Source organism: Salmo salar, chromosome ssa28 (genome assembly GCF_905237065.1).
Source record: "Salmo salar chromosome ssa28, Ssal_v3.1, whole genome shotgun sequence".
NCBI classification, from domain to species: Eukaryota; Metazoa; Chordata; class Actinopteri; order Salmoniformes; family Salmonidae; genus Salmo; species Salmo salar.
In genome coordinates, this window is record NC_059469.1 from 23,270,331 (window position 1) to 23,289,557 (window position 19,227).

At 42.4% G+C, this 19,227-nt stretch overlaps 1 protein-coding gene across 1 annotated transcript in view; it reads right to left on the reverse strand.

The window, feature by feature from the left end:
* LOC106589743 (lutropin-choriogonadotropic hormone receptor) overlaps positions 1–19,227 on the reverse strand; it is a 91,249-nt gene that overhangs the window by 26,088 nt on the left and 45,934 nt on the right. Inside the window, exons 4-6 of the mRNA XM_045709987.1 lie at positions 4,511–4,585; positions 3,952–4,026; positions 3,680–3,760 (exon numbers count right to left, since the gene is read on the reverse strand). Coding sequence (XP_045565943.1) covers positions 3,680–3,760; positions 3,952–4,026; positions 4,511–4,585 — 231 coding nt within the window. The remainder of the gene's footprint in view (positions 1–3,679; positions 3,761–3,951; positions 4,027–4,510; positions 4,586–19,227) is intronic.

Sequence of the window (19,227 nt, forward strand, 5' to 3'; positions counted from 1 at the left end):
GTGTCTAAATAGCTAGCCCGTGATGGCTGGGCTATGTACTTAGAATATTGCAAAATATCGAGTGCATAGAGGAGTTCTGTATCTATAATTCTTAAAATAATTGTTATGCTTTTTGTGAACGTTTATCGTGAGTCATTTAGTAAATTGTTAGTAAATTCCCCGGAAGTTTGCGGGGGGTATGCTAGTTCTGAACGTCACATGCTAATGTAAAAAGCTGGTTTTTGATATAAATATGAACTTGATTGAACAAAACATGCATGTATTGTATAACATAATGTCCTAGGAGTGTCATCTGATGAAGATCATCAAAGGTTAGTGCTGCATTTAGCTGTGGTTTGGGTTTATGTGACATTATATGCTAGCTTGAAAAATGGGTGTCTGATTATTTCTGGCTGGGTACTCTGCTGACATAATCTAATGTTTTGCTTTCGTTGTAAAGCCTTTTTGAAATCGGACAGTGTGGTTAGATAAAGGAGAGTCTTGTCTTTAAAATGGTGTAACATAGTCATATGTTTGAGAAATTGAAGTAATAGCATTTCTAAGGTATTTGAATATCGCGCCACGGGATTAGACTGGCTGTTGCGTAGGTGGGACGATTTGGTGCCACCTACCCTAGAGAGGTTAAGGGCTTGTAAGTAAGCATTTCACTGTAAGGCCTACACCTGTTGTATTCAGCGCATGTGACAAATACAATTTGATTTGATTTGAATGACTTATGTTACATATTCCACATTGAACGCTACTAATCATTCACATCTGTTAATTTCCAGCTGCCAAAGAGAAGTGGACATTTTAAAAGTGGTCAGAAATGTCAGTTTAAAGGAAACCTGTATTAGCCACATTATTTAAAGAATTTGTTAAAATATTATCAATAAGGGTGTCAGATGAACTGGTCAGATAGCTGCAGTATAAAGTATTTCAAATGTCAGATGTCAGTGAGTGGTTCTCACTTTTAAATACATTTATCTTGTAATCACCCAATAGAAAAAAATCTCCATTAATAATCAAATCCAAGGTTGATGCAAAGATATTAATAAAACTACCAATGTCAGAATCGTGTGGCCGATAGATGCATCCAATACCACTTTTTATCAACCAAAAAATGAACAGGAGGGAATTTCTATGAAAAGAGATTCAATGTCATCAGATGCAAGTGCGAGGTCCTCTCAAACAAATAATTGAAAATGTTCATGAAAAAAATGGACACTCCTCCTCCCACTCGAGGTTCTACAGTGGTGAACAGCATTATAAGGAGACATGTCATAAAGAGAAGAGAAAAGGATAGGAGAGCAGGGATAGGAGAGAAGAGGAGAGCAGAAGAGAAGAGAGAAGAGAAGAGGAGAAGAGAGACGAGTGAAGAGAGAAGAGTGACGAGAAGAGCAGAAAGAAGCAAAGAGAAGAGAATAGAAGAGATACTAAATATAATTCCCTGGTCACAGGATGTCATCACAAAGACCAGGGTCAGTTTCTTTTCAGTGAAGAGAATTAGAATAGTAGAGTCACATACAACTGGGATTGGGTGTATATTATCTTAAAATGGGTATAGCTATATTATCATTGTATATTTAAGCAATAAGGCCCGAGGAGGTGTGGTATATGACCAATATATCACGGCTCAGGACTGTTCTTAAGCACGACGCAACATGGAGTGCCTGGACACAGCCCGTAGCTGTGGTATATTGGACATATATCACAAACCCCTGAGGTGCCTTATTGCTATTATAAACTGGTTACCAACGTAATTACAGCAGTAAAAATAAATGTTTTGTCAGATCCGTGGTTTACAGCCTGATATACCACGGCTGTCAGCCAATCAGCATTCAGGGCTCGAACATTAAGAACATACAGCTGGCGGGTTATACACTCTATCGGCAAGACAGAACAGCAGCCTCTGGTAAGACACGGGGCGGGGGACTATGCATTTATGTAAACAACAGCTGGTGCACGATATCTAAGGAAGTCTCAAAGTTTTTATCACACTCAATGAGCTGTATTCCGCCATAAGCAAACAGGAAAATGCTCATCCAGAGGCGGCGCTCCTAGTGGCCGGTGACTTCAATGCAGGGAAACTTAAATCAGTTTTACCAAATTTCTATCAGCATGTTAAATGTGCAACCAGGGGGAAAACATTTTTAGACCACTTTTACTCCACACACCGAGACACATACAAAGCTTGCCCTCCATTTGGCAAATCTGACCATAACGCTATCCTCCTGATTACAAGCAAAAATTAAAGCAGGAAGCACCAGTGACTCGGTTTATAAAAAAGTGGTCAGATGAAGCAGATGCTAAACTACAGGACTGTTTTGCTAGCACAGACGTGCCCTTTCCAACCTGGACAAAAGGAACACCTATGTGAGAATGCTATTCATTGACTACAGCTTAGCGTTCAACACCATAGTGCCCTCAAAGCTCATCACTAAGCTAAGGACCCTGGGACTAAACACCTCCCTCTGCAACTGGATCCTAGACTTCCTGTCGGGCCACCCCCAGGTGGTGAGGGTAGGTAACAACACACCTGCCACGCTGGTCCTCAACACGGGGGCCCCTCAGGGGTGCGTGCTCAGTCCCCTCCTGTATTCCCTGTTCACTCATGACTGCAAGGCCAGGCACAACTCCAACACCATCATTACATTTGCTGATGACACAACAGTGGTAGGCCTGATCACCGACAACGATGAGACAGCCTATAGGGAGGTGGTCAAAGACTTGGCCATGTGGTGCAAGGAAAACAAACTCTCCCTCAATGTGATCAAGACAAAGGATATGATTGTGGACTACAGGAAAAGGAGGACCGAGCATGCCCCCATTCTCATCGATGGGGCTGTAATGGAGCAGGTTGAGAGCTTCAAGTTCCTTGGCGTCCACATCACGAACAAACCAACATGGTCCAAGCACACCAAGACAGTTGTGAAGAGGGCACGACAAAACCTATTCCCCCTCAGGAGTCTGAAAAGATTTGGCATGGGTCCTCAGATCCTCAAAAGGTTCTACAGCTGCACCATCGAAAGCATCCTGACGGGTTGCATCACTGCCTGGTATGGCAACTGCTCGACCTCCAACCGCAAGGCTCTACAGAGGGTAGTGCGTACGGCCCAGTACATCACCGGGGCCAAGCTTCCTGCCATCCAGGCGGTGTCAGAAGAAGGCCCTAAAAATTGTCAAAGACTCCAGCCACCCTAGTCATAGACTGTTCTCTCTGCTATCGCACGGCAAGCGGTACCGGAGTGCCAAGTCTAGGTCCAAGAGGCTTTTAAACAGCTTCTACCCCCAAGCCATAAGACTCCTGAACAGCTAATCAAATGGCTACCCAGACTATTTGCACCCCCATACACTGCTGCTACTCTCTGTTATCATCTATGGATAGCCACTTTAATAACCCTACCTGCATGTACATAATTACCTCAACTACCTCGATACCGGCGCCCATGCACTTTGACTCTGTACCGGTACCCCCTGTATATAGCACCCGCTATTGTAATTTACTAATGCTCTTCAATTATTTGTTTTTCTTATATCTTACTTTTTTTTGTTGGTATTTTCTTAAAACTGCGTTGTTGGTTAAGGCCTTGTAAGTAAGTATTTCACTGCGCGTGTGACAGATAACACTTGATTTGAACCACACAGTTTATAATATTATCTAATCGAGTTTTAGGTTGGTCAAGTTCTGGATACGTACAGGAAGAAGTACTCCAGTATGACCAGGGAGGAGATGGTGGAGAAGTCTGGAAAGTGTATTATTCCTGTGTTACAGATACTCCTGGAAGAGAGAAAAGAGAAGAGGGGGAAAGAGGTAAAAAAAAAAGTGGGTGAAAATGTGTGTGTTACAAAGCTGTGACATCATTTCATCAAGTAAATAAAATGCCAAAATGGAATATTGACAAACTGAGTTGTTGTAGCTGGAATTACAGTAGTATGGTAACTAACAATAATATTGGAATAAAAGCTTACAGGTATCTCAGCCTGGGCAGATCAGTGAAGGCCCCCTTCTCTATACTGATCAGATTTCTGATGTTCTGTATCTGTCTAAGGAATAAAAGAAAGCATCACAATAAACATTTATTTAAAAAACTTTTAACATTGATTTCCAATATCCCAATCAAGTAACATATTTTTACTCATGATAAGTGCACTTGTGAATCATACTTTTACATGTTTTTGTTACAGTAATATTCTGTCCAGGAATGAAGAGGATTAAGTAAATAAGTAATATTCTGCATGCGTTGTTGTGTTCAATCCAGACATATGGATTTAGAAAAAAGTTCAAAGACCCACAACAAAATCCTCAAATAAACCACAGTCTATTACAGTAACTTATTAGGGTAGAAGGATACACATACTAAGAAAATGTAAACACAGTCAAATCCATAGCCTCCAATGGAACGAAATGTTATCTCACCAATTAAAACCTTCAGAACTGGGAGAGGAAAATTCTGTAATGTGTGTGTGTGTGTGTGTGTGTGTGTGTGTGTGTGTGTGTGTGTGTGTGTGTGTGTGTGTGGACACTTACATCTCAGTCAGGCTGTGGAGAGAGAGGAATGCATGGTTTCTTATGTACCTGGTGCAGTCACTCTGAGATATCTCACTGTAGCAGAAAAAAGACAGCATAAGGTAAATTAACATTCTAAAGGAATATTCTCCTTAATCATAAAATAGAGACAGAATATGCAGAGAGTAAACTGCAAATGGATCACAAAGTGAAATGAGAAGTGTTCTGATAAGGCCAAAGGGAATAGGATCAGAGAGGCTCTAGTGACATGCCCTTGACAGTTTCCTGTCTTCCTGATGATGCCCTTGCTACCCTCCAACTCATCCCCCATTCCAAATCAACCTTCCACACCCTCTCAACCCCTTTCTTCTATTGTTAATTATACTTTTTTTTATAGACCTCCGTACGTTTTACCCTTCCAGTCCACCGTACCACCCACTGATATGTAATTAACCAACACTTTTCTTTAGATAGCCTTTTAGATTCCATCTTAAACCAGATAATTAAACCTAGCGACCCACTCTGCTTATATTTTCCCTTAGCCCTGTGTGAGAGTGTGTGTGTTTGTGTACCTCTCGTCTTAAGTTGTTGCATAACATCTTAATTACTGTTACTTTGGTGAAACGATTAAAAAGCCATTTCATTTCAGAGCATCCTCACACATGGAGGAGAGGCTGAGCCATGATTTCCAGCCAATGTAAGTCATCCATGACAAGACAATACCATCTGAACTCTACCACAGCAAATTAGCCAGTGTGACCTAGGACTGGATTAAATCAGATTGACATCGGCATATTGGTTGTTTTGGTGGTGTCGGAGGTGGAACTGGGTTCGAGCTGTCATATCCACAAGCGGTGCGTTGCAACCTACTATGATCCGACAAATCCCATGCTGCCGTGTTAGAAATTCATGCAGCCGTGTTACAAATTCAAACACTCAAATTAGACTGATAGGCTATAAATCCCACATCCAAATTAAGATGAAAACATGCAATTGCCTAACATCAATGGTTTGACATTTGAGAGTCATTATTTCTCACATAGATGCAGCCTACACTTTCTAGCATCGTTTTGAACTTTAACGCAGTAGGGATAATAAGGAAGTGAGTGGTTTGTGACACATGAGCAGCAGCTTACCGATATGTCAGTTTTAATCACGGTAACACCTCCAACACCGTCAAAACATCTGCTATGTGGATGTTGGCCAAAGCTGGTTAACACTGGATCTGATTGAATCTATGCCCTAGTGTTGATTTTTCAGTGTAACATTTCTAGAGTTGCAAAGTCTTGATTCAGGAGTTGATTTAACACTGCATCAGATAACATTGTCCCACTCAAGTATAAAATTAACTTTATCGTTACACCCACTATGTGCATAACACTGAAACATGAATGGGGTCAGTCAGGACAGAAACATTTATTGCATCACCATGAACTTGAAGACATGAGTTACACAGGGGTCATGTAGGCTATTTGTTAACAGTGTCACTGCCACTTAAGCATAGGAGATTGAAGTGACATCACATCATAATGGAAACATAAAAACAAAGCCTCCATCGATGCACTACTGCTAGGATTAAAAAAATGATCATAACATGATGTGAGCCAGGCCTGGCCCACTTCTGGACCGCAATTCCAAGTGGTAACTGGGATACATAGTAAATGGTAACCTTGCAGATGTGGTGGATACATCATACTCCAAGATGGCGTAGCAGTGCAGACGTGTTTTGTTCGTCCTCTCGTCTACTTTTGTATTTTTCGTCCTTTTTTGTATATATTAAAATGTTATTTTCAATCTCTTTTCCATTTTAAATCAATTATACCTTTCGGTAACCTGCCTCACCCAATGTGATACGGAACTGCTATTTCTTTAGACCTTATAGCCAGAACCACCTAGCCATCAAAGCTAACCAGCTAATTAGCTACTAGCTATTTAGTCATTGTTAGCCACTGCTAGCAGCCTTTTACCTTCTGCACAGATACCAGCCCTTTTTTTTGCCTGGATAATACTTGCCAGCCTACCAGTATTGGACTGTTTCTCCACTACTCCACCGGATCCTTACTGTAAGCTCTGGACCTTAGCACCGGATCACCGCTGCTACCGAGTGGCTATAGTGGCTAATGCCCCTGCCCCGAAGCTAGCACCAGTTAGCCGTGAGCCAGGTGCATCTCCTGGCTAGCAAATTAAATTACTACAACTACAATACCTCTTTCGCCATCTGGCTTGGATCCTTTGTTGACACGCGCCCCGTCGCACCACCACGACTGGTCTGACGACGAATACTTCAACCGCTGTGCCTTCAACCGGCCTCTGTTGGACGTCGGAGCAGACGCTTCTACTAGCCCCGGGCTGCTAACTTTAAATGCCGTGTCGCCCGCGTGCTAGCGTAGTAGCGACTAACTTACTCCGCGGCTCCCCTTTTCCATCTATTGCTGTCCCCTGGACTCTATGATCACTTGGCTACATAGCTGATGCCTGCTGGACTGTACATTAATCACGGTACTCCATTCTGTTTATTTTTGTTTATCTGTCGGCCCCAGCCCCCAACTCAGGCCCTATGTGTAGATAACCGACCCTCTCTGCCCATTCATTGCCATTTTACCTGTTGTTGTCTTATCTGATTAGCTGTTGTTGTCTTACCCGTTGTTGTCTTAGCTAGCTCTCCCAATCAACACCTGTGATTGCTTTATGCCTCGCTTTATGTCTCTCTCAAATGTCAATATGCTTTGTATACTCTTGTTTAGGTTAGTTATCATTGTTTTAGTTTACAATGGAAGTCCTAGTTCCACTCATCATACCTCTGATACCTCCTTTGTCCCACCTCCCACACCTGCGGTGACCTCAGCCAGTATAACCAGCATGTCCAGAGATGCAACCTCTCTTATCATCACTCAGTGCCTGGGCCTACCTCCACTGTACCCGCACCCCACCATACCCCTGTCTGCACATTATGCCATGAATCTATTCTACCACGCCCAGAAATCTGCTCCTTTTATTCTTTGTCCCCAATGCTCTAGACGACCAGTTTTGATAGCCTTTAGCCGTACCCTCATCCTACTCCTCCTCTGTTCCTCGGGTGATGGGGAGGTAAACCCAGGCCCCCTCATTTGTTGACTTCTGTGATCGAAAAAGCCTTGGTTTCATGCATGTTATCATCAGAAGCCTCCTCCCTAAGTTTTACTCACTGCTTTAGCACACTCCGCCAACCCTGATGTCCTTGCCGTGTCTGAATCCTGGCTAAGGAAGGCCACCAAAAATTCTGAGATTTCCATACCCAGCTACAACATTCTCCGTCAAGATAGAACTGCCAAAGGGGGAGGATTTGCAATCTACTGCAGAGATAGCCTGCAAAGTTCTGTCATACTTTCCAGGTCTATGCCCAAACAGTTCAAACTTCTAATTTTAAAAATGAATCTCTCCAGAAATAAGTCTCTCACTGTTGCCGCCTGTTATCGACCCCCCCCTCCGCTCCCAGCTGTACCTTGGACACCATATGTGAATTGATCGCCCCCCCATCTAGCTTCAGAGTTCGTTCTGTTAGGTGACCTAAACTGGGATATGCTTAACACCCCGGCAGTCCTACAATCTAAGCTAGATGTCCTCAATCTCACACAAATCATCAAGGAACCCACCAGGTACAACCCTAAATCAGTAAACATGGGCACCCTCATAGACATTATCCTGACCAACTTGCCCTCCAAATACACCTCTGCTGTTTTCAATCAGGATCTCAGCGATCACTGCCTCATTGCCTGTTTCCGCTATGGGTCCGCAGTCAAACGACCACCCCTCATCACTGTCAAACGCTCCCTAAAACACTTCTGTGACCAGGCCTTTCTAATCGACCTGGCCCGGGTATCTTGGAAGGATATTGACCTCATCCCGTCAGTCGAGGATGCCTGGTCATTCTTTAAAAGTAATTTCCTCAACATCTTAGATAAGCATGCCCCTTTCAAAAAATGCAGAACTAAGAACAGATATAGCCCTTGGTTCACTCCAGACCTGACTGCCCTTGACCAGCACAAATCATCCTGTGGCAGACTGCAATAGTATTGAATAGTCCCTGCGATATGCAACTGTTCAGGGAAGTCAGGAACCAATACACACAGTCAGTCAGCAAAGCAAAGGCTAGCTTTTTCAAGCAGAAATTTGCATCCTGTAGCTCTAACTCCAAAAGGTTTTGGGACACTGTAAAGTCCATGGATAACAAGAGGACCTCCTCCCAGCTGCCCACTGCATGGAGGCTAGGTAACACGGTCACCACCGATAAATCCATGATAAACGAAAATTTCAATAAGCATTTTTCTACGGCTGGCCATGCCTTCCTCCTGGCTACTCCAACCCCGGCCAACAGCTCATTAAAATGCAAATGAATTTATAACACTTTTGACATGTGTTTTTCTGGATTTTTTTGTTGTTGTTCTGTCTCTCACTGTTCAAATAAACCTACCATTAAAATGATAGACTAATCATTTCTTTGTCAGTGGGCAAACGTACAAAATCAGCAGGGGATCAAATACTTTTTTCCCCTCACTGTTTGCTAGGTAAAGCTCCACCTTATCTTAGCTCACTGGTCACGATAACAACACCCACCCGTAGCACACGTTCCAGCAGGTATATCTCACTGATCATCCCCAAAGCCAACACCTCCTTTGGCCGCCTTTCCTTCCAGTTCTCTACTGCCAGTGACTGGAGCGAACTGCAAAAATCGCTGAAGCTGGAGACTTATGTTTCCCTCACCAACTTTAAACATCAGCTATCTGAGCAGCTAACTGATCGCTGCAGCTGTCCATAGTCCATCTGTAAATAGCCCACCCACCCAATCTACCTACCTCATCCCCATACTGTTTTTATTTACTTTTCTGCTCTTTTGCACACCAGTATCTCTACTTGCACATCATCATCTGCTCATCTATCACTCCAGTGTTAATCTGCTAAATTGTAATTCTTCGCTGCTATGGTCTATTTATTGCCTACCTCCTCATGCCTGTTGCACACACTGTATATAGACTTTCTTTTTTTTCTACTGTGTCATTGACTTGTTTATTGTGTTATTGGCTTGTTTATTGTTATTTCCATGTTATTCCATGTGTAACTCTGTGTTGTTGTCTGTGTCACATTTCTTTGCTTTATCTTGGCCAGGTCGCAGTTGTAAAACTAGCCTACCTGGTTAAATAAAGGTGAAATAAAAATAAATAAACAAATAAACATGTGGTGTCTGGACTGTCATTAACTTTGTGACCTCATAAGCATGGGGTGACCCTCTCTTGGAGAGTGTTTAATAAATCAATACAGGTAGTCCTGCCCTGTTCCTCAACGATCAGTGTATTATGATACTGTTAGCTAGCTATAACACACACACCATTTGGTTCAAGGTTACTCAATGCTTAACTGATTAATGGTGTTAAGAATTAACAAAAATTCAGGAGAGAGGACCACACTTGAATGTAACACTTAGCTAATTGCCAATTTAACAAGCAACAGCTGCTAACCATTGCCAATCAGCCTCCACTACTGTTGGCAACACTTAACTAGTTGCCTTGAACGTAGCTCCTCAAACAAGCTCCAGCTGCTACTAACTGATAACCAGTCTGCACCTGTTCTCACTCTCCTTAAATCACCAATACCACCCTGTTTAAACCTGACCAAACAGTCATTACTCCTCTTCGTTTTGCGTTGCATGCCCTCTGTGCTGCATTTCAAGACACTGAGTTACCAGCCTCCAAATCATTGCCACCTTCTATCTCGTATTACTTACATTCCTTCAAGGATCTCCTTAGGGGATTGCCATCCTTACAGCAGCCCAACTACCACGGCCTGACGGTGATGTCCATCTGAAACTCCAAGCCAAAACCTACAAAGTAAACCCCTAAGGATCCTTCATCTGCAGTCCTTGGCTTCATCTGGTCTATTCTCATTCCCCTCCTGAATCCTCATTCTTACATCCATTCAATTTCTGCAATAAATATTCTAAACCCATTTCAATTGCTGGTCCTTAAACTCACATAAAGAGATAATGATAGCCAAGGGGGCTGCAATATACCTCAACCAAAATCACAATCGGACACTAATTGAGTTATCAGTAAGTAGACAGCTGCATCCTGATCAGATCAGGGGAAGCTTGTTCCCCTGGCCATAGGAGTTGGCAAGTCAGCACAAACAGATCTGGAACCAAGCTACAGTAAGCCATCCCCCCTGATGGAATACCATAATATGGGTCTTGCCAATTGGCTTGTGAGTGGTGAGGGGTGCTTGACTCAAAAGCCAAGCTGGGGTAAAGCTGTCAGCCCAGATGAGGGAATCACCCAGCTATATATGCAATGCATTAGTTAGATGGGATCTGGATGTACAGTCGTGGCCAAAAGTTTTGAGAATAACACAAATACTAATTTCCACAAAGTTTGCTGCTTCAGTGTCTTTAGATATTTTTGTCAGATGTTACTACGGAATACTGTATAATTACAAGCATTTCATAACTGTCAAAGGCTTTTATTGACAATTACATGAAGTTGATGCAAAGAGTCAATATTTGCAGTGTTGACCCTTCTCTTTCAAGACCTCTGCAATCCGCCCTGGCATGCTGTCAATTAACTTCTGGGCCACATACTGACTGATGGCAGCCCATTTTTGCATAATCAATGCTTGGAGTTTGTCAGAATTTGTGGGTTTTTGTTTGTCCACCCGCCTCTTGAGGATTGACCACAAGTTCTCAATGGGATTAAGGTCTGGGGAGTTTCCTGGACCAAAAATATCGATGTTTTGTTCCCCGAGCCACTTAGTTTTCACTTTGCCTTATGGCAAGGTGCTCCATCATGCTGGAAAAGGCATTGTTTGTCACCAAACTCTTCCTGGATGGTTGGGAGAAGTTGCTCTCGGAGGATGTGTTGGTACCATTCTTTATTAATGGCTGTGTTCTTAGGCAAAATTGTGAGTGAGACCACTCCCTTGGCTGAGAAGCAACCCCACACATCAATGGTCTCAAGATGCTTACTGTTGGCATGACACAGGACTGATGGTAGCGCTAACATTGTCTTCTTCAGACAAGTTATTTTCTGGATGCCCCAAACAATCGGAAAGGGGATTCATCAGAGAAAATGACTTTACCCCAGTCCTCAGCAGTCCAATCCCTGTACCTTTTGCAGAATATCAGTCTGTCCCTGATGTTTTTCCTGGAGAGAAGTGGCTTCTTTACTGCCCTTCCTGACACCAGGCCATCCTCCAAAAGTCTTCGCCTCACTGTGCATGCAGATGCACTCACACCTGCCTGCTGCCATTCCTAAGCAAGCTCTGTACTGGTGGTGCCCCGATCCCGCAGCTGAATCAACTTTAGGAGACGGTCCTGGCGCTTGCTGGACTTTCTTGGGCGCCCTGAAGCCTTCTTCACAACAATTGAACCGCTCTCCTTGAAGTTCTTGATGATCCGATAAATGGTTGATTTAGGTGCAATCTTACTGGCAGCAATATCCTTGCCTGTGAAGCCCTTTTTGTGCAAAGCAATGATGATGGCACATGTTTCCTTGCAGGTAACCATGGTTGACAGAGGAAGAACAATGATTCCAAGCACTACCCTCCTTTTGAAGCTTCCAGTCTGTTATTCGAAATCAATCAGCATGACAGAGTGATCTCCAGCCTTGTCCTCGTCAACACTCACACCTGTGTTAACGAGAGAATCACTGACATGTTGTCAGCTGGTCCTTTTGTGGCAGGGCTGAAATGCAGTGGAAATGTTTTTCTGCATGGCAAAGAGGGACCATTTAGATGCAAGTCCCATAGCTGAGGCTATTATATAAACAGTATTATGGTAATATGGCTATATTGTCTCTTCTGAGTATCACAAAATTGTACCAAGTGGACCAGTTCGTAGCTGGATTCTTCACCGATCTTTTATACCTTCTCCAGAACATAAATGTCGTTCGGTTCCCCAATTCTGTGAGTTAGAAGAATATCCTTTGTCTCTCTATGAAACCCCTCTGTGTCTCAACTGGGCCAACTGCCACGAGGCAGGACATTCTCCTTTGGAATTTTTACAACCCCTTCACACAGGGCCTGGGTGGGGGGAGGTAGGTTGGGGGATGGTGCAAGGGGGAGGGTGTCAACTGTCCTCCCTGTACTCAAAGAGGGCAACGTCATGACAATGATATACAGTTGATGTCGGAAGTTTACATACACTTAGGTTGGAGTCATTAAAACTCGTTTTTCAACCACTCCACAAATTTAATGTTAACAAACTATAGTTTTGGCAAGTCGGTTAGGACATCTACGTTGTGCATGACACAAGTATTTTTTCCAACAATTGTTTACAGACAGATTATTTCACTTGTAATTCACTGTATCACAATTCCAGTGGGTCAGAAGTTTACATACACTAAGTTGACTGTGCCTTTAAACAGCTTGGAAAATTCCAGAAAATGATGTCATGGCTTTAGAAGCTTTTGATAGGCTAATTGACATCATTTGAGTCAATTGGAGGTGTACCTGTAGATGTATTTCAAGGCCTACCTTCAAACTCAGTGCCTCTTTGCTTGACATCATGGGAAAATCAAAAGAAATCAGCCAAGACCTCAGAAAAAATATTGTAGACCTCCACAATTCTGGTTCATCCTTAGGAGCAATTTCCAAACAGCTGAAGGTACCACGTTCATCTGTACAAACAATAGTACGCAAGTATAAACACCATGGGACCACGCAGCCGTCATACCGCTCAGGAAGGAGACACATTCTGTCTCCTAGAGATGAACATACTTTGGTGCGAACAGTGCAAATCAATCCCAGAACAACAGCAAAGGCCCTTGTGAAGATGCTGGAGGAAACAGGTACAAAAGTATCTATATCCACAGTAAAACAAGTCCTATATCGACATAACCTGAAAGGCCGCTCAGCAAGGTAGAAGCCACTGCTCCAAAACCGCCATAAAAAAGCCAGACTACGGTTTGCAACTGCACATGGGGACAACGTCCTCTGGTCTGATGAAACAAAAATAGAACTGTTTGGCCTTAATGACCATTGTTATGTTTGGAGGAAAAAGGGGGACGCTTGCAGGCCGAAGAACACCATCCCAACCGTGAAGGACGGGGATGACAGCATCATGTTGTGGGGGTGCTTTGCTGCAGGAGGGACTGCTGCACTTCACAAAATAGATAGCATCATGAGGAGGAAAATTATGTGGATATATTGAAGCAACATCTCAAGACATCAGTCAGGAAGTTAACCTGTTATGGCTAGGGGGCAGTATTTTCACGGCTGGATAAAAAACGTACCCGATTTAATCTGATTATTAGTCCTGCCCAGTAACTACAATATGCATATAATTATTAGCTTTGGATAGAAAACACTCCAAAGTTTCTAAAACTGTTTGAATGGTGTCTGTGAGTATAACATAACTCATTTGGCAGGCCAAAACGTGAGAAGATTCTGTACAGGAAGTACCCTGTCTGACCATTTCTTGAACTTCTTTGCCATCTCTATCCATTACAAAGGATCTCTGCTCTAACGTGACACTTCCTACGTCTTCCATAGGCTCTCAGAGCCCGGGAAAAACCTGAATGTCGTCATTCCAGCCCCAGGCTGAAACACATTATCGCCTTTCTCAAGTGGCCGATCAAGGGAGTGTGGGCTTAGGCGCGTGCACTGGCCGCCCCAGTCTTTGTGTTTTTTCCTCTGTTTACCGAAAAGGAGATTCCCGGTCGGAATATTATCGCTTTTTTACGACATAAATTGCAAAAGCATTTATTTTAAACAGCGGTTGACATGCTTCGAAGTACGGTAATGGAATATGTAGAATTTTTTGGTCACGAAAATGCGCCATGCGCACGACCCTGATTTACCATTTCGGATAGTTTCTGGAACGCACGAACAAAACGCCGCTATTTGGATATAACGATGGATTATTTTGGACCAAACCAACATTTGTTATTGAAGTAGCAGTCCTGGGAGTGCATTCTGACGAAGACAACAAAAGGTAATCAAACTTTTGTAATAGTAAATCTGATTTTGGTGAAGGCTAAACTTGCCGGGTGTCTAAATAGCTAGCCCGTGATGGCTGGGCTATGTACTTAGAATATTGCAAAATGTGCTTTCACCAAAAAGCTATTTTAAAATCGGACATATCGAGTGCATAGAGGAGTTCTGTATCTATAATTCTTAAAATAATTGTTATGCTTTTTGTGAACATTTATCGTGAGTAATTTAGTAAATTGTTAGTAAATTCCCCGGAAGTTTGCGGGGGGTATGCTAGTTCTGAACGTCACATGCTAATGTAAAAAGCTGTTTTTGATATAAATATGATCTTGATTGAACAAAACATGCATGTATTGTATAACATAATGTCCTAGGGTTGTCATCTGATGAAGATCATCAAAGGTTAGTGCTGCATTTAGCTGTGGTTTGGGTTTATGTGACATTATATGCTAGCTTGAAAAATGTGTGTCTGATTATTTCTGGCTGGGTACTCTGCTGACAATCTAATGTTTTGCTTTCGTTGTAAAGCCTTTTTGAAATCGGACAGTGTGGTTAGATTAACGAGAGTCTTGTCTTTAAAATGGTGTAAAATAGTCATATGTTTGAAAAATTGAAGTTTTTGCATTTTTGAGGTATTTGAATAACGCGCCACGGGATTACACTGGCTGTTGAGTAGGTGGGACGCAAGCGTCCCACCTAGTCCATAGAGGTTAAACAACAAAAGCTGAGTTTAAATGTATTTGGCTAAGGTGTATGTAGACTTCCGACTTCAACTGTAGCTTAACATGAGTTGACAAGTACTAAGTATTCTTTGTGGTGAGGATACTTGGGATTCAGCCTCACCTGGCCTCAACCTCTTGGTTGACAGCAAACTGACCTTCCTGCCACACCATCAGGTCAGTAAGAGTGACAGAAATCAGCCAAAGTAAGTTACTGTGTATTTTACAATAACTACTTGCAACAAGCTGACCATAAATTATAATAAAATAAGCATGAACTAGGCTGGGCGATATGGCCAAAATATCATATCACAATATTTTTTACGTTTTTGATGGTATTTGATGTTTTGGAATATTTTAAATTCTAAATATGCTTTATGCGTAGTTCATGACCCTAGGGTGACAACACATAAATTATAAGTGATTTCAATGGGGCATTCTACATTCTGATTGTTTTATACTGTTCAATCCAACTTCAACCCCAAAAATGTTTCAGCATTTTCAAAAATATTCTGCTTTTCCTGCACTCATGTTATAATTTCTGCACGTTGTCACGTAGGGCTGCATGATATGGGTCAACAATCTAGGCCTAATTAATTGGTGAACTGTTGGAATCATATAAATATAATGATTATTCAAATTCTATAATTGGATAGCATGCAGCACTTTAAATACATTGTTTTTGTTAGGAACTCAGTCTGAGTCAACTTTTGCAAGGTAGAATTGTAGAATACACAAGGTGCAATATCGAAATGTGGTTGTGCACCAACAGTTTTTCTCTTGTTATGTCAGTCACTAATAGTCACTGAATTATCCCACATCAGCTTAACTGTTTAATATGGGTAAACTAGTCTAGCATCCAGCTATCTAAACACGCAGTAATCAAGGTCAAATGATTTCCCTACAAAACCATCAACTCCCTATTAAACCATCAGCTCCCTATTAAACCATCAACTCCCTACTAAACCATCAACTCCCTAATACACCATCAACTCCCTACTAAACCATCAGCTCCCTAATACACCATCAACTCCCTATTAAACCATCAGCTCCCTACTACACCATCAGCTCCCTACTACACCATCAGCTCCCTACTACACCATCGACTCCCTACTACACCATCGACTCCCTACTACACCATCGACTCCCTACTACACCATCGACTCCCTACTACACCATCGACTCCCTACTAAACCATCGACTCCCTACTACACCATCGACTCCCTGCTACACCATCAACTCCCTACAAAACAATAAGCACCCACTTTTCCCATCTGGTTCCACCCACCTTGTGTAAGAAAGATGGCTTAGTAAACCATGTTTGCGGCTTTTGTTCAGTGTGCTAACAGTCTTGTGTCTCACAAGAAACCAGGGTTTGATACCCAATCAGTCACATTGAGACTTTATTATGTGTCTATGAGACTGAAAAACAAAAGTGACTAATGAAATTCATTATGAAAACTGTGATGCTATTTCTATCCACAAAATGCCTTATATTCAGACCAAGACCCTCTATGCTGTTCACTGTGTATGTTTGTATGCACAAATAGTAACTTTGGGCTGCACTGTGTGTGTCCCAAGTGGCGCTCTATTCCCTAACTATGACCGATGAAGTCTACTTTATCTAACTACACTGAACAAAAATATAAATGCAACAATTTCAAAGATTTTACTGAGTTACAGTTCATATAAAGAAACCAGTCAATTGAAATAAAGGAATTAGGCCCTAATCTATGGGATTCACATAACTGGGAATACAGATATGCATCTGTTGGTCACAGACACCTTAAAAAAAAGGTAGGGCGTGAATCAGAAAACCAGTCAGTATCTGGTGTTACCACCATTTTCCTTATGTGGCACGACACATCTCCTTTGCATAGAGTTGATAAGGCTGTTGATTGTGGCCTGTGAAATGTTGTCCCACTCCACTTCAATGGCTGTGCGAAGTTGCTGGATATTGGCGGGAACTGGAACACGCTGTCGTACACATCGATCCAGAGCATCCCAAACATACTCAATGGGTGACATGTCTGGTGACTATGCAGGCCATGGAAGAACTGGGAAAGTTTCAGCTTCCTGGAATTGTGTACAGATCCTTGCAACATGAGACCGTGCATTATCATGCTGAAACATGAGGTGATGGCGGCGGATGAATGGCATGACAATAGGCCTCAGGATGTCATCACGGTATCTCTATGCATTCAAATTGCCTTTTATAAAACGCATGTGTTCATTGTCCGTAGCTTATTCCTGCACATTACAGAGGTAAAGAAGCCGGACGTGATGGGCCTGGGCTGGCGTGGTTACACATGATCTGAGGTTGTGAGGCCGGTTGGACATTCAATTCTCTGGCAACAGCTATGGTGGACTTTCCTGCAGTCAGCATACCAACTGCACGCTCCCTCAAAACTTGAGACATCTGTTTAATTGTGTTGTGTGACAAAACATTTTAGAGTGGTCTTTTATTGTCCTCAGCTGTCACAGGCGTCGTAGTGAACAGACCAAGGCGCAGCGTGTTGAGTGCTCATCCTTTTATTTTAAATGGAAGCACCTCACAAAGAAAAAACAAATGACAGCCAAACAGTTCTGTCAGGTATACAAAACATACTAAACAGAAAGCAACCACCCACAAAACCCAAAGGAAAACAGGCTGCCTAAGTATGACTTCCAATCAGAGACAACGAAAGACACCTGCCTCTGATTGGAAACCATACTCGGCCACACATGGAAAATGAAACATAGAAACAGAAAACTAGAACAAATTCCCTGGGAAACAAACCAACCCCAAAACACACAAAACAACCCCCCCTGCCACGCCCTGACCATTCTACTATGGCAAAATGACCCTTTTCACTGGTCAGGATGTGACATCAGCACAAGGTACAGCTGTGTAATGATCATGTTGTTTAATCAGCTTCTTGATATGCCACACCTGTCATGAAACATGGGACCAACACTTTACGTTGTGATTATATTTTTGTTCAGTATAGATAAAGCAGACACATTTTATATGGAGATAGTGTGGTGCCTTAACTTTGTAAAAACTTATGCAGTATCAGATTATTTTAAACAGCAACCCCCACTATCTACAGTTTTTTTGTCTTCAGAAATAGACCGTGGGAGAACATCAGCCATCAATAGGCCTAAGTATAGCCTTGCACGAGCCTTGGCTCATAGTTTCAAGTTTTATTAGTCGTATGTGGGGATAGACATGGTATACACCGCCCAATGAAATGCTTAATTGCAGGTTCCTTCTCAACAATACAACAACAATAAGAAATAATACAAGATAAGAATACTTGTGGAGCAGGAGACTATTTCCTGTTTCTGTAGCATGAGGCAGCTTGATGTACAAGTAATCCCTCAGAACAGGATGCTAGTCTATCACAGGGCCTTACCCCCACTCAATCTCCTAAATGCTGAGTGTCAAGCAGAGACGCATCGGGTCCCATTTTCAGTCTTTGGTATGACTTGGCCGGGGAACAAACTCCCAACCTTCCGGCTGTCATAACTCTCCTGTGACGATCTGAAGGATCAGGTTACAGGGTGGTCCGCTCTACAGTGTGCTCTCTCTCATAGAGGGGGAAAGCGGGAAGTCGACTGTTTTATGGTCGGTCATAAAATGCCCCTATGCTCTGTAGTGTTCGAGATTGGAATGTAAACTGTGGAACACAGAGAAACCCTTGGACATCAAACGTTTGAATAATTAAACAATGTTTCTATTTTGAATGAGAATGATCCATGGACACTTAAAGGACAGTCATGTCGAGTGTGTTTCATTTGGTGATCTCATGAAGGACAGGAAACATACATAACTGTATCTCTGTCAGGTTAACATCTAAATATTGTGAAACGTATGTGATTAAACATTTTACAAATAGTTTAAAGATGTAATGTGATGTTAACCTTCTAAATGAGAGTATGGATTTTCATATAAAGTTGTAACTAGTCAGTGGCCACACCCCCGTGAGCCCAGACATCACATTAGGCGTCATAGAACCACCCCTTCTTCCACAGAGTATAAAACCTAGTTCCTATGAAATGTACATTAGACCAGAAAAT